Consider the following 15,282-nt stretch of genomic DNA (forward strand, 5'->3'; position numbering starts at 1 on the left):
CAAGGAAATGACTCTTTCATAAAGTGACTCAGACATGAATAGCATCCTGATAGAGCAGTTAAACTGATGATCAAGTGAAGTGAGACTTTATGCAAGTTAGCTAAAAAAGAGTGGTGCAGGCATTATAATGGAGTAAAGTTGAGTTCTTGTCATTACAGAGTTTGTTGTAGATTCACTGAAGGTTAAACTGCTTTATAACCTAGAATGAAATCTAATTTTACAATATTGCAGAAGTCCATTTGAACCAAAACTCTTCAGCAGTTCACTATTAAATTTAATGTTGTATTTAATTTTTGTAGTTAATACATCATACAGACCATGGCATACTATAAGCTCACAATACACACATTACTACATATGCACCATAAAAGTACAACTGTACAAAAGCACGTATTGTAAATGTTTTCCTGTAAAACATTACAACTTTATACGATGCAATGTGAGCTGTGCTAAAGAGTTTGACTACATGATCATTAAAGTGATTCACATACTAGTTGGCTGGTAAATCTGATGGCACAGGAGTTACACTGTTTTTCTTCACTTTAAGCATTGATATTGAAAACAAAAGGCATATTTAAAGATGCATACATGATATATGTGCTGTATATCAGTCATATCTATATCCCTTTATATCTGTTGCATATGCAGATATATATCTATACACACAGTAGTCAGTAATACACATGAGCACAGCTTTCATTGGGTGAAACCAGTATTCAGTATTTCAGTAAAGTAAACATTAAGTAATTAAGTGAGTTTTCAACTTGTTACACAATCTCAGAAGACACTGCAATAAAGAAACATACAAAAAATAAAAAGTGAAAGTACACGGTTATATTTGTGATATAGAGTAGTGATAAGTAGATATTAATCAATCCATTCTCAAAGACTCGATCCTCGAGACTCTTCTTCTCCAGTAATGTCCAAATGAACATAGCATTCAGGCACACTGTACATGTTTAAGCTGAGAGTACACTTTCTGGATCCATAGAAATGTCCCACTACTGCCATAAGTAGTAGTGAGACAGAAGTACTATACTGTTATTCATTTTGGTCTCACTTAAATGTCATTTTCCATCTAGCTTTGAAAAAACAGTGAGGCCATATCTACAGAAAATGCATTGCTCAATATCATTAAAAAATTCCAAAGCTATCAAAGTTCTTTGATTATCTCATGCAAAAACAACTGAAAGGCAGTTACGTAATGACTGAAGGCATCACCTTTTTTTTTATCTGTTATAATGCATTGGCTAACTTAACTTAATCTCTCAGCACTCTCACATTTAGGCCTAGCTCACACATAAAGCACAACGCCAAGTACAAAACACACATTTTCCTACAAGCTACCACATTTATAAAATACTGATTCCCTTTTGTTTGATACTTTTAAAATCGCAAGTTGGTGCTTTTCAGACATTTAGTTAATTGTGCTGTTTCGCTTCTTAGTTAACGTGTATATTATACATCAATGCTGTTATGGGGCAAGACAAAGCACAGAGGTTAATATCAAACATGTGTTTCATTTTGGGAGAGAGAAAACCATCTCTTAAAGGCAATTTAACATTTCCATGTCCATCCGATAGTCCTTGTTGAGGCTTCTTCAAATATCCACACAAGTATTTTTTTTTCCACAGAGACTGCTTCTTTGCAAATATCTCCTCTAGAAGGTTTTTGTATGAAGGTCTTGGAGTGGGTTGAAGCCATGCAGTCTTATCATGCATATTGAATTGATAGAGAGGCATTGTTGATTGGCTTTTCATGTGCTTAAAGAAAGGGGGGAGGGGGGGGGGGGGGGCTTGGTCCTTAATTAGCCACCATAGTCCATTTGGTGTTACAGCATAACAACTACATCGTGAGGAACAAGGATCAGACTGAGCAGGGTGAACGTGGCATTGATGGGCTTTCCTCTGTGAAGCGTCAGCGTCAAAGCAGTACTCAGCTGGGGGTGCGGCCTTATGTGGAGCTGCTGCTGCTGCTGGTGGATGCCTGTCAATGACACAAGAGAATTAGATAAATATATGAAAAAAAACCTCAGCACTGACAACACAGCCAATTTCTGTCACGCAGACAGGGGCTTCAGGCAGGAGACAGAGTGGGTGAGGGGAGTTGGGCAGATCCTTGAACATGTGGTGGTGAGGTGGCAGGTCTATCAATGGATGCCATGCTCCAATATTATGTGAAGTGGTTGCTAGGTAACTGGGTGACTGGTTTCACTTTGCACCTCTCCTGCACAAAGAATTAGGTCAAAATTCACACTACAGCAGACAGAAAATGATCTTCATTCTGTGAAGTCACTAAGCCCGTCTCACGTCAACAGCACAGTCCAACCCCACTTATAAACATTCAAAAATACATAATCATTAGTGATGGGTCAGTAGGAGATGAACACAAATTAATCATTACATGCACAGGATCCTTTTGAGAACATAGTGATTTAATTAAAGATCTCACTAATTACTCGTCATGTGTATTAAAGCCAGATTGTGATTTTCCTTTTAGAAAGCAAAGTCAGCAGTTTTATGTGTGTATAGTGAATATTTGAAAGTGGTGTTCAATGGCCTTTAGATGAGCACATGTTGTGTTTAAAGATGAATTGAGCCTGGGATGCAGTTGTGTGCAGGAACTGGCTTGACTCTCACTAGGACAGGAATAATGTGTCAACATGATGTCATCTGGAATACCACATTATTTGTCTGCAAAACTGAACAAAGAGTGTCAGACTCATATTATCCATTATTGTTAATGAGCTCATGAGTTTGTCCCCTGAGGTCAATGAAAAATCATTAGGGCTATGTCTCTAGGCTTTGGTAAATTCTATAAAAAATAATTGAGAGGTGACATAATGAACAGTTAATTACTCTGATTGCATAGTCACATTCTAATGGCCTTTAGTGAAGAGGCTTGAATATGCATAACAGTAATCACAATGCAGGCCTGAAGAGGTTAACATAGCAGAATCGACAAGCATGTCAACTGAGTGCCCCTTTTGTTATTAAAAACAATCTCCTCCAAAAGACAAACTAAAGGAGTATAAATATATTCTTAAATGATCCACTGAGAACATAACAAACACAAAAAAACAACTCAAACACTTAAGTTCTGTAACATCATTCATAAAAGGGCATCCGGTGTGGGGGAGTGAGACTCCTGCATACCTCCAGCTGCTGAGTGGACTTTCCTCATTTAGGATACTTTAGAGTGGGGAGAAGAAAAAAACAAGCAAGTCAATGGTCAGGTCATTGCAAACACAAGAAAGGATTATTGGTTTATGAATCACAGAGTTGGTGCCGAGGCGCTATGAATGAAGGTTAGTGTGACCTGTTACAGAAGTCACTGCCGCTTGTTCTATGAAAGTGGGTTGAAACAAAGTTTTACATTTAGCTCATTGTTAGTTTTCCCAGCAGCATACTTACCATCATAGACGGATGTATTGTTTCGTTTAAACAATGGCTTAATCATTTTTGTTGTGATACAAATATGTTCAGCTGAAATCCACCACACTGTGTAGTGCATTGTTTTTGTTTTTGTTTTAGTATTGGTCCAAGATAACACAAAGCATGTGTATTAGAAGACACATTCCAGGCCATGCCTGACAAGAAAAGGATCATAATATTAGCTAAAAATAAACCTCAGTCACAGGATTACAGCATTTGGAACAGAATGTCTTATTCAAACTCTTTGTGTATTACGTTTCCGTTCTTAGACTTGATTGTGTTTTCATTTGCAGTGAATAAAACAATGAAGTCACAACCGTCCACAGGAATCACACAAATAGTCTCGGAAAACAGTTTAACCCCCCCCACCCCACCCCCCAAAAAATAAACATGTTTTAGTAGATACTACCTTAATATAAGTACATTAATAAAGTATTGTTTACAGTATCATATTGAGATATTGAGTGATGTGAAACTTTGTTGCTAAGGTACTTAATGGCGAGTCGATATGTGAAGTATCTCTCTCTCTCTCTCGCTCACACACACACACTCAAACTCACACACACACACACACACACACACACACGCACACACTCTCAAAACAGAACGCATCCTTTGGGCAAAACACAAACACAGACAACATAAGAGGTGCAGCTAAATATTGCCCATGGTTCTAAATTGTGCACTGATGCACAATTTTTACACTGATTTTTCCTCCGAGTATCTGCTTTGATATTAATACATTAATTCATTGTTTAGAATGAATTCCATCATTGTTCAAAATGCAATGTATTATCTTTATTATTTTTGAACTTTAACTAACTTTAGATGATATTTACTGCAAAACAGAAACTGACCAGTTATGAAAAAGTGCCGTGTGAACTATATCAGAAGTTGGTCAGCTATGTTTTTCCAAAAACTAAAGTTAGGTATTAAACTGGTAGCGTGAGCTGTACCTGGAGCGTAGAAGCTGCTGAGTCACTAGTGTCTGTCAGCCCTGTGCCTCTTGGTAGACTGGACACGATGTATCTGGAGCCCTTTGGCACAGGCTGTCTGACCACCATCTTTCCTTTCCTGGTCTCTGCTAGAAACAGACTGTACCAGTAGGCATCGTTGGAGACCAGAGTGGAATCTGCGATGGTGGAGTTCCTCTCACTGATCACACTGTTCCTGCAGGGAGGAGCTGCTTTGCTGGGCTTGGGTGTCTGACACTTGAGCACGATGGTGACCAGTATGGTGATCAGCAGGAGAAATGACACCGAGCCCAGACCGATGACCAAATACAGGTTTAGGTCTGAAAAGATGTCGTATTCTAGAGGCACCTCAGTCATGTCAGAGTAGGCCTTAACAGCAGTCTCCACTGTGGACAGCTTGATGGTGACTGTAGCAGAGAGAGCAGGCTCCCCGTTGTCCTTGGCAACAACAACCAGTCGCTGGTGGCGTGGATCTCTGTAACTGAACATCCTCATAGTCCGGATCTCTCCGTTGTATTGGTCCAGACTGAACAAGGTGGCGTCAGTCACCTGTAGAAACTGGTAGGTAATCCGAGAGTTGTGCACCGAGTCGGTGTCTAAGGCTATCACCTTGGCAACCAGAGAGCCTTTGTCGGTGGATCTGGGCATCTTTTCCTCCACCACTGAGCCGTGTGCACGCCACGGAGAGACAATAACCGGAGCGTTGTCGTTCTGGTCCACTATGATGATGTGGACCGTCACGTTACTGCTGAGTGGAGGAGAGCCAGAGTCTCTGGCCTCGATGTGGAAAAGAAACTCCTTCTCGATCTCATAGTCAAAGGTTTTTAGTGCGTAAAGATTCCCGTTCTCTGGATTGATGGAGAACAGCATGGACATGGAGGTGTTGGCTATCTCCCTCTCTAGGATGAAGTACACTAGATACTGGTTTTCATGGAGGTCAGGGTCAAACGCAGTGACTGAACTGAGCAAGGCCCCAGGTGCGTTATTCTCCATGACACGTATGGTATAAAATGACTGAGGGAACTGTGGAACGTTGTCATTAACATCCAGCAGTTCTAACGTCATGGTTTCATTGTCAGATAAAGGAGGAGAACCTCTGTCCGTCACAGTGAAAGTGATGTCATATTCTGGAACCTTCTCACGGTCTAACGGCTCTGACACGACTAATTCATAATAGTTATCAGAGGACTCCCTCAGTTTGAAAGGCATATTATGTGGAATATGAAGATCAACCACTCCATTGTCACCTGAGTCTTTATCACTGACACTAACTACAGCGATCACTGTGTCTACCGGTTCATTTTCTTTTATTGGACTTTGAAATGATTTGATGGATATCTCTGGATGGTTGTCATTCATATCTGTCACCTGTATTGTCAGTTTACACTGTCCAGATAAGGAGTTAGGCCCCTTATCGCTGGCAATAACCTCCATTTCATAAAGTTTAAAATCTTCATAATTGATCATCTCTTTCACTCTGATTTCCCCAGTCTCTGGATTCAAGTTAAACACCTGCTGCGTTCTCTCTGACGTATATAAACTATATGAATATGAAATATCAGAATTTGTGCCTTCATCTAAGTCGGTGGCGTTCAGTTTTATTACCAGACTGCCAATCGGAGAGTTTTCCATCACATCTACTATGTATTTGTCTTTGTCAAATGAAGGGGCGTTGTCGTTCACATCAAGCACGCGGACAATGATGCTGGCTGTACCTGTGCGCGTGGGCACTCCCCCGTCCACAGCAGTGAGGATTAGATTATGAACAGCCTGCTGCTCTCGATCTAAAGCTTTTTTCAGAATCAAGTCTGCAAACTTTGTCCCATCTCTTCCGGTCTGAATTTCAATGGAGAAGTGTTCACTTGAGCTCAGATGATAATCTTTCACAGAATTAGATCCAACATCCGGGTCTGCAGCATTATTCAGCGAGAATCTCTCTCCAACGGGGCTTGATTCCGAGATGTCCAAGTGCATCGTTCCTCTTCGGAAATGAGGAGCGTTGTCGTTAATATCCGTGATTTCTACCTCAATATTAAACATTCGTACAGGATTTTCAATCGTAGCGTCCAATCTTAGAAAACACGATGTAGTGGTCTTTAAGGGGCATAATAACTCTCTATCGATCCTTTCAGAAATGAACAGCTCCCCCGTGTCTTTGTTGATGTCAAGATACTTTTTATTTGCTTCTACATCTATGCGCATTTTCCTGCCCTTTAGGGTCCTCACGTCTAGTCCCAGATCCGTTGCTAAATTGGCAACGACGGAGCCTTCCTCCATTTCTTCCGGGACAGAGTAATGTGTGACGGTAGACACAATGTTCATCATGGCAGAAATAAAGAGAAATGTGGAAACGCACCGTCCCCTGAATAACTCACGGATATGATCCGCCATCGTTCAGATCCCGTATGTCCTTGAGATGGGCTGAGACGTGGATAAACTGCGCTCTCGTTGAAACGAGCGGAACGAGGACTGTGAAAGAGAAATATTCCTCCACGCTTTGACCAATGTCGGACCGCCCTCCTCCAAAGAACTATCGTGAGAACGATTACCTAATCGGCGAATATGTTTTGGTGGAGAACAGCGACGAAGATAGTCTTGTGCAAGCCTTTACTTCTGTCACGCCTTCTACACGTCGGAGATGTGCGGTCGCGCTATCCCACTTAAAATATATTGTGCGCTTCTACATCACGTTGTACAGTAAAGCTTGTCGGAACCGACATGAACTTCGTGGTGCATTCACTGCAATTCCTAAACAGGCATCTATCTTTGAAAAGTCTCATAAGTTGTTTAAACTTTTAACTTTCTATCTTTTCTCCTTCTTATCTTTCATTGAAAAGTATACACGTGCCAAGGCTGTCTCATTCTTTCAATGCAGCATTTGTTTCCACACAGAAACAGACATGCAAAGCCTTAAAGGGACACAGTTCAGATGGTTTGCTGTCTCTGAAGGATCTCACACAACAGATGTGATGTGCAGTGCAGCAACTGCAATAATATACCAGCCCAATTGTGTGTCTGTCCCACACAAAGCTTTGAACACCACTGCAGGAGAGTGCAACTGTGGAAACACTGCACAAATTAAAAATGTTTTTGAATGAAACTGAAAACATTCACTTTTCACAATGACCTGGCCCAAGCGTGTGATTAACTTTTGGTGGACATCTAAACATACGTAGGATTTTTTCTAGTTGGTACTTGATATGATGCTGCAGAATGAATATTGCTGTGGTATTCATGGTTAATTGACAAACATGAGGTAACTTTTACAGCTTGTTATCATTTATATTTTTTTGGATGAATAAGTTTGCATTCAACAGAGTATTCCACTGCCATGCGTTATGTTACAAATTTGTATTTATTTTTAATTAATCTGAGAGCAGTTGTCCATTCACAAGCTGTGATCTTGAAAAGGGGCCAAGGAAGTGTTATAATTAAACTTAGTTTGTGTAACGAAAAAAATATTTCCTTATCCAGAAAGTTAAGTGTGATTATTCATAACATTGATATTTATAGAAAAGAAACAAAAACATCAGAAAATGTGATAATGCCATAGCACCTTATTTATGCCGAATGGGCAGAATGGTGGATTCATTCGTTTAATTGTAGCAACATTCCAGCAGATGCAGCGGTGATTGTGAAGGATGATAGGGATGGTAATATAGGATTCATGATGAAAATAGAATAGGCACGTTAAGTGGGAATTATTATTAGTATTACTATTATTATTATTAATGGTAAAAGAAGTATTAGGATTATCATAAAGCTGTCATTATTGCAATTTGCTGCAGTTATTTAACATGAAAGTCATGACAAGAGTATCTGCGGACCTGTTGTATATGTTGCATTTTTTAGAATTAATTAAACCAAATGTCATAATCTAAAACACAGTCCAGATCAAACCGGTTCATCCAAAAGCCAGACAAGATAAAGTGGTGAATGGACCTGCATTCATACTGTGCCAGACACAGCTGCCCCTGCCACAGCTGCCCCGGACACAGCTGCCCCGGCCACAGCTGCCCTGGCCACCACTGCCCCAGCAACAACTGCCCCGGCGAAAGCTTCCCCGGCCACAACTGCCCCTGACACAGCTGCCCCAGCAACAACTGCCCCAGCCACAGCTGCTCCAGCCACAGCTGCCCCAGCCACAGCTGCTCCACCCACAGCTGCCCCGGCCACAACTGCCCGACGTACTGAATCATAGAGTTTAAAAAAAAGTTGTTTTGTGTTAAATTTGATAAAATTGTATTTCTACTTTTCATTAATGCCACACAGTTTTGAACGATGTAAGAAATGTACCAAACAGGGAGGGGGGGCGGTGTAATTTTGTTATGTCTTTGTTAATGGTTACTTATGTTAAGTATTATGTTGAAAAAATAATGTGCTGATAGTTTTAGTGCAATTGCACATTTAATCTTTGCATCTTAACAAAGAATATGTCTGCAAAAATATTAAATTATATTGAGGTTGCTTCAATGTTTGAAGGCTTCCAAAATATTATTAAAGTTTTTCTTTAATTTGTGATGCATGGATAATTTTAGGCTTAGTAAATTTAATCAATTGAAGAGAAAACTTGAAATTCTCAAGCGCTGATATGACAAGTAAGATATAACTGTGGACTTGATTAATATTCACGAAATACAGTAACATGGCTTAAAAAGATATGTTTCGCATACCTGCAGAGTGGAAGCTGCTGAGTCACTAGTGTCTGTCAGCCCTGTGCCTCTTGGTAGACTGGACACGATGTATCTGGAGCCCTTTGGCACAGGCTGTCTGACCACCATCTTTCCTTTCCTGGTCTCTGCTAGAAACAGACTGTACCAGTAGGCATCGTTGGAGACCAGAGTGGAATCTGCGATGGTGGAGTTCCTCTCACTGATCACACTGTTCCTGCAGGGAGGAGCTGCTTTGCTGGGCTTGGGTGTCTGACACTTGAGCACGATGGTGACCAGTATGGTGATCAGCAGGAGAAATGACACCGAGCCCAGACCGATGACCAAATACAGGTTTAGGTCTGAAAAGATGTCGTATTCTAGAGGCACCTCAGTCATGTCAGAGTAGGCCTTAATAGCAGTCTCCACTGTGGACAGCTTGATGGTGACTGTAGCAGAGAGAGCAGGCTCCCCGTTGTCCTTGGCAACAACAACCAGTCGCTGGTGGCGTGGATCTCTGTAACTGAACATCCTCATAGTCCGGATCTCTCCGTTGTATTGGTCCAGACTGAACAAGGTGGCGTCAGTCACCTGTAGGAACTGGTAGGTAATCCGAGAGTTGTGCACCGAGTCGGTGTCTAAGGCTATCACCTTGGCAACCAGAGAGCCTTTGTCGGTGGATCTGGGCATCTTTTCCTCCACCACAGAGCCGTGTGCACGCCACGGAGAGACAATAACCGGAGCGTTGTCGTTCTGGTCCACTATGATGATGTGGACCGTCACGTTACTGCTGAGTGGAGGAGAGCCAGAGTCTCTGGCCTCGATGTGGAAAAGAAACTCCTTCTCGATCTCATAGTCAAAGGTTTTTAGTGCGTAAAGATTCCCGTTCTCTGGATTGATGGAGAACAGCATGGACATGGAGGTGTTGGCTATCTCCCTCTCTAGGATGAAGTAAACTAGATACTGGTTTTCATGGAGGTCAGGGTCAAACGCAGTGAGTGAACTGAGCAAGGCCCCAGGTGCGTTATTCTCCATGACACGTATGGTATAAAATGACTGAGGGAACTGTGGAACGTTGTCATTAACATCCAGCAGTTCTAACGTCATGGTTTCATTGTCAGATAAAGGAGGAGAACCTCTGTCCGTCACAGTGAAAGTGATGTCATATTCTGGAACCTTCTCACGGTCTAACGGCTCTGACACGACTAATTCATAATAGTTATCAGAGGACTCCCTCAGTTTGAAAGGCATATTATGTGGAATATGAAGATCAACCACTCCATTGTCACCTGAGTCTTTATCACTGACACTAACTACAGCGATCACTGTGTCTACCGGTTCATTTTCTTTTATTGGACTTTGAAATGATTTGATGGATATCCCTGGATGGTTGTCATTCATATCTGTCACCTGTATTGTCAGTTTACACTGTCCAGATAAGGAGTTAGGCCCCTTATCGCTGGCAATAACCTCCATTTCATAAAGTTTAAAATCTTCATAATTGATCATCTCTTTCACTCTGATTTCACCATTCTCTGGATTCAAGTTAAACACCTGCTGCGTTCTCTCTGACGTATATAAACTATATGAATATGAAATATCAGAATTTGTACCTTCATCTAAGTCGGTGGCGTTCAGTTTTATTACCAGACTGCCAATCGGAGAGTTTTCCATCACATCTACTATGTATTTGTCTTTGTCAAATAAAGGGGCGTTGTCGTTCACATCAAGCACGCGGACAATGATGCTGGCTGTACCTGTGCGCGTGGGCACTCCCCCGTCCACAGCAGTGAGGATTAGATTATGAACAGCCTGCTGCTCTCGATCTAAAGCTTTTTTCAGAATCAAGTCTGCAAACTTTGTCCCATCTCTTCCGGTCTGAATTTCAATGGAGAAGTGTTCACTTGAGCTCAGATGGTAATCTTTCACAGAATTAGATCCAACATCCGGGTCTGCAGCATTATTCAGCGAGAATCTCTCTCCAACGGGGCTTGATTCCGAGATGTCCAAGTACATCGTTCCTCTTCGGAAATGAGGAGCGTTGTCGTTAATATCCGTGATTTCCACCTCAATATTAAACATTCGTACAGGATTTTCAATTGCTGCGTCCAATCTTAGAAAACACGATGTAGTGGTTTTTGAGGGGCATAAAAACTCCCGGTCTATCCTCTCCGAAATTATCAACTCTCCCGTCTCTTTGTTGATGTCCAGATATTTCTTATTGCCCGAAGCGTCGACGCGCATGTTTCTTTTATTCAGAGTCTTAACGTCTAGTCCCAGATCACTAGCTAAATTAGCAACCACAGAGCCTTCCTCCATTTCTTCGGGAACCGAGTAATGGGTCACGGTCGACACCGTCGTCATCATGGCAGAAAGAAAGAGAAATACTGAAACGTACCGTCTCCGGGAACACTGACGAACGTGAAGAGCCATTGAATGTAATCCGACTTTAAATCCTTGCAAAGTGATGCCTGGTAATAAAAGGACGCACGCCTTTTATTCAATAATGGACGCAAACAAGCCTCTAAAAAAACGTCTCTTGATGTTGGTATGGGATTTCAGTGTAACACGCCTGCCTGCCGAGCCTCCAATGAACTATCTTGAAAACGATTACTTCATCGGTGATGTGCTTTTGTGGAGAGCAGCGACGTGAAATGTCCTATTTGTGCCTCTGCACCTCGTAAATTATCGGAGATGTCGAAGTTTGCTAAAACAAATATAACTTGTGCGTAAAATAAATTTTGGTTAATAGAAAAAAGAAATCAAACGTTTGGCATATTTTATTTTTCCTCAATTGTAAGCTTGAATTCTTATTGGTGTGGTCACGCAATAACGACAAGTTTAATTGAATTTTTTTGTGTCGTAGTTGAAAATATTTATATACTATTATTCTATTTTTAACCAAAAATACACAACACCATGATTTCTCAGTGCAACTGTATGACGTCACAGTCCTTGCCTTCATGTTAGACGTGCGCGACAGTTTCTGTGCGTAAAACCATTCAATCATGTTCAAGTTAGTTTAAACGCGTATTGTATCAGTATTTTAATAGTTTTTTTGAATGTCATGACTAAATATTTGTGTAGTTCAAGTTATGTGGCCGCATGAAGTACAAGCAGTTACGTCATGACCTATGCAATACCGAAAAGGCTTCTGTGAATACTATGCGCAAGAATAGTGATTCATTGACGGGGAAATATTGCAAATTGACAGTGATTTATATAATGTTACAACAACTAAAGGATCAATTCGACATTCAAATTATATATTGATATCAACTGGTATCACTAGTATAAAAAAGGTAGATATGTTTCTATTTAAAAGCACTTTTCACATAATTTAATAGTTTGGATAACTCTGTCAACAGATAGGTCCCGGAAAGTATAAATGGTGAGATTATTCAACATTGCCAGGACCAAACAAAAATGGTTATAACATTTGAAGTTTCACACAGTTATTTTTGGCTATATTTGATGAACCAGCTTGCAGAATATCTGTGTGTATCACATGTTTAATTGAGGTTTTTCCATACCTGGAGCGTGGAAGCTGCTGAGTCACTAGTGTCTGTCAGCCCTGTGCCTCTTGGTAGACTGGACACGATGTATCTGGAGCCCTTTGGCACAGGCTGTCTGACCACCATCTTTCCTTTCCTGGTCTCTGCTAGAAACAGACTGTACCAGTAGGCATCGTTGGAGACCAGAGTGGAATCTGCGATGGTGGAGTTCCTCTCACTGATCACACTGTTCCTGCAGGGAGGAGCTGCTTTGCTGGGCTTGGGTGTCTGACACTTGAGCACGATGGTGACCAGTATGGTGATCAGCAGGAGAAATGACACCGAGCCCAGACCGATGACCAAATACAGGTTTAGGTCTGAAAAGATGTCGTATTCTAGAGGCACCTCAGTCATGTCAGAGTAGGCCTTAACAGCAGTCTCCACTGTGGACAGCTTGATGGTGACTGTAGCAGAGAGAGCAGGCTGCCCGTTGTCCTTGGCAACAACAACCAGTCGCTGGTGGCGTGGATCTCTGTAACTGAACATCCTCATAGTCCGGATCTCTCCATTGTATTGGTCCAGACTGAACAAGGTGGCATCAGTCACCTGTAGGAACTGGTAGGTAATCCGAGAGTTGTGCACCGAGTCGGTGTCTAAGGCTATCACCTTGGCAACCAGAGAGCCTTTGTCGGTGGATCTGGGCATCTTTTCCTCCACCACTGAGCCGTGTGCACGCCACGGAGAGACGATAACCGGAGCGTTGTCGTTCTGGTCCACTATGATGATGTGGACCGTCACGTTACTGCTGAGTGGAGGAGAGCCAGAGTCTCTGGCCTCGATGTGGAAAAGAAACTCCTTCTCGATCTCATAGTCAAAGGTTTTTAGTGCGTAAAGATTCCCGTTCTCTGGATTGATGGAGAACAGCATGGACATGGAGGTGTTGGCTATCTCCCTCTCTAGGATGAAGTAAACTAGATACTGGTTTTCATGGAGGTCAGGGTCAAACGCAGTGAGTGAACTGAGCAAGGCCCCAGGTGCGTTATTCTCCATGACACGTATGGTATAAAATGACTGAGGGAACTGTGGAACGTTGTCATTAACATCCAGCAGTTCTAACGTCATGGTTTCATTGTCAGATAAAGGAGGAGAACCTCTGTCCGTCACAGTGAAAGTGATGTCATATTCTGGAACCTTCTCACGGTCTAACGGCTCTGACACGACTAATTCATAATAGTTATCAGAGGACTCCCTCAGTTTGAAAGGCATATTATGTGGAATATGAAGATCAACCACTCCATTGTCACCTGAGTCTTTATCACTGACACTAACTACAGCGATCACTGTGTCTACCGGTTCATTTTCTTTTATTGGACTTTGAAATGATTTGATGGATATCTCTGGATGGTTGTCATTCATATCTGTCACCTGTATTGTCAGTTTACACTGTCCAGATAAGGAGTTAGGCCCCTTATCGCTGGCAATAACCTCCATTTCATAAAGCTTGAAATCTTCATAATTGATCATCTCTTTCACTCTGATTTCACCATTCTCTGGATTCAAGTTAAACACCTGCTGCGTTCTCTCTGACGTATATAAACTATATGAATATGAAATATCAGAATTTGTGCCTTCATCTAAGTCGGTGGCGTTCAGTTTTATTACCAGACTGCCAATCGGAGAGTTTTCCATCACATCTACTATGTATTTGTCTTTGTCAAATAAAGGGGCGTTGTCGTTCACATCAAGCACGCGGACAATGATGCTGGCTGTACCTGTGCGCGTGGGCACTCCCCCGTCCACAGCAGTGAGGATTAGATTATGAACAGCCTGCTGCTCTCGATCTAAAGCTTTTTTCAGAATCAAGTCTGCAAACTTTGTCCCATCTCTTCCGGTCTGAATTTCAATGGAGAAGTGTTCACTTGAGCTCAGATGGTAATCTTTCACAGAATTAGATCCAACATCCGGGTCTGCAGCATTATTCAGCGAGAATCTCTCTCCAACGGGGCTTGATTCCGAGATGTCCAAGTACATCGTTCCTCTTCGGAAATGAGGAGCGTTGTCGTTAATATCCGTGATTTCCACCTCAATATTAAACATTCGTATCGGATTTTCAATCGTAGCGTCCAATTTTAGAAAGCACGCCGTAGCTGTCTTCGAGGGGCATAACTCTCTGTCAATCCTTTCAAAGACATACAGCTCTCCCGTGTCTTTGTTGATGTCCAGATATTTCTTATTGCCCGCAGCGTCGACGCGCATGTTTCTTTTATTCAGAGTCTTCACGTCTAGTCCCAGATCACTAGCTAAATTAGCAACGACGGAGCCTTCCTCCATTTCTTCAGGGACAGAATAATGGGTCACGGTCGACACCGTCGTCATCATGGCAGAAAGAAAGAGAAATAATGAAACGTACCCTCTCCTGGAATACTGACGATTATAAGGAGCCATTGGCGATAATCCGTGTTTAAAATCTTAAAATGTGATGCCGCTGAAGAAAGGAGACGGACCTTGTTTTCCAATGATGAAAGTCAAGGAGTGGTTTTAAATTAAAAAAAACGTTCCTTTGTACTTCAGCAGAGCTTTGCGTGCAATACGTCTGCCTGCCTGCAATGAACTGGAACGATGACTTCAGGAGTAGTGTGTGTTTTTGTGGAGAGCAGCGACATTAAATGTCCTTTTTGTGCCTCTGCAACACGTAAAATAATTCGTGTTAACTGAATTTTGCTTTAAAAAA

General features: G+C 41.8%; 1 protein-coding gene across 1 annotated transcript; it reads right to left on the reverse strand.

Annotated features, from left to right (window-relative positions):
- Positions 1–536: 536 nt before the first annotated feature.
- LOC311013271 (protocadherin beta-16-like) lies at positions 537–15,026 on the reverse strand. The gene is made up of 3 exons (XM_084009309.1): positions 12,591–15,026; positions 9,082–10,152; positions 537–1,986 (listed from the first exon to the last, which is right to left on the reverse strand). Exons 1-3 carry the CDS (start codon positions 14,994–14,996, stop codon positions 1,954–1,956), a joined length of 3,510 nt encoding a protein of 1,169 aa, XP_083865435.1. The 5' UTR covers positions 14,997–15,026; the 3' UTR covers positions 537–1,953.
- Between the last annotated feature and the right edge of the window lie 256 nt (positions 15,027–15,282).

The sequence above is a fragment of the Eutrigla gurnardus genome (genome assembly GCF_963514095.1).
Source record: "Eutrigla gurnardus genome assembly, chromosome: 5".
Classification (NCBI taxonomy): domain Eukaryota; kingdom Metazoa; phylum Chordata; class Actinopteri; order Perciformes; family Triglidae; genus Eutrigla; species Eutrigla gurnardus.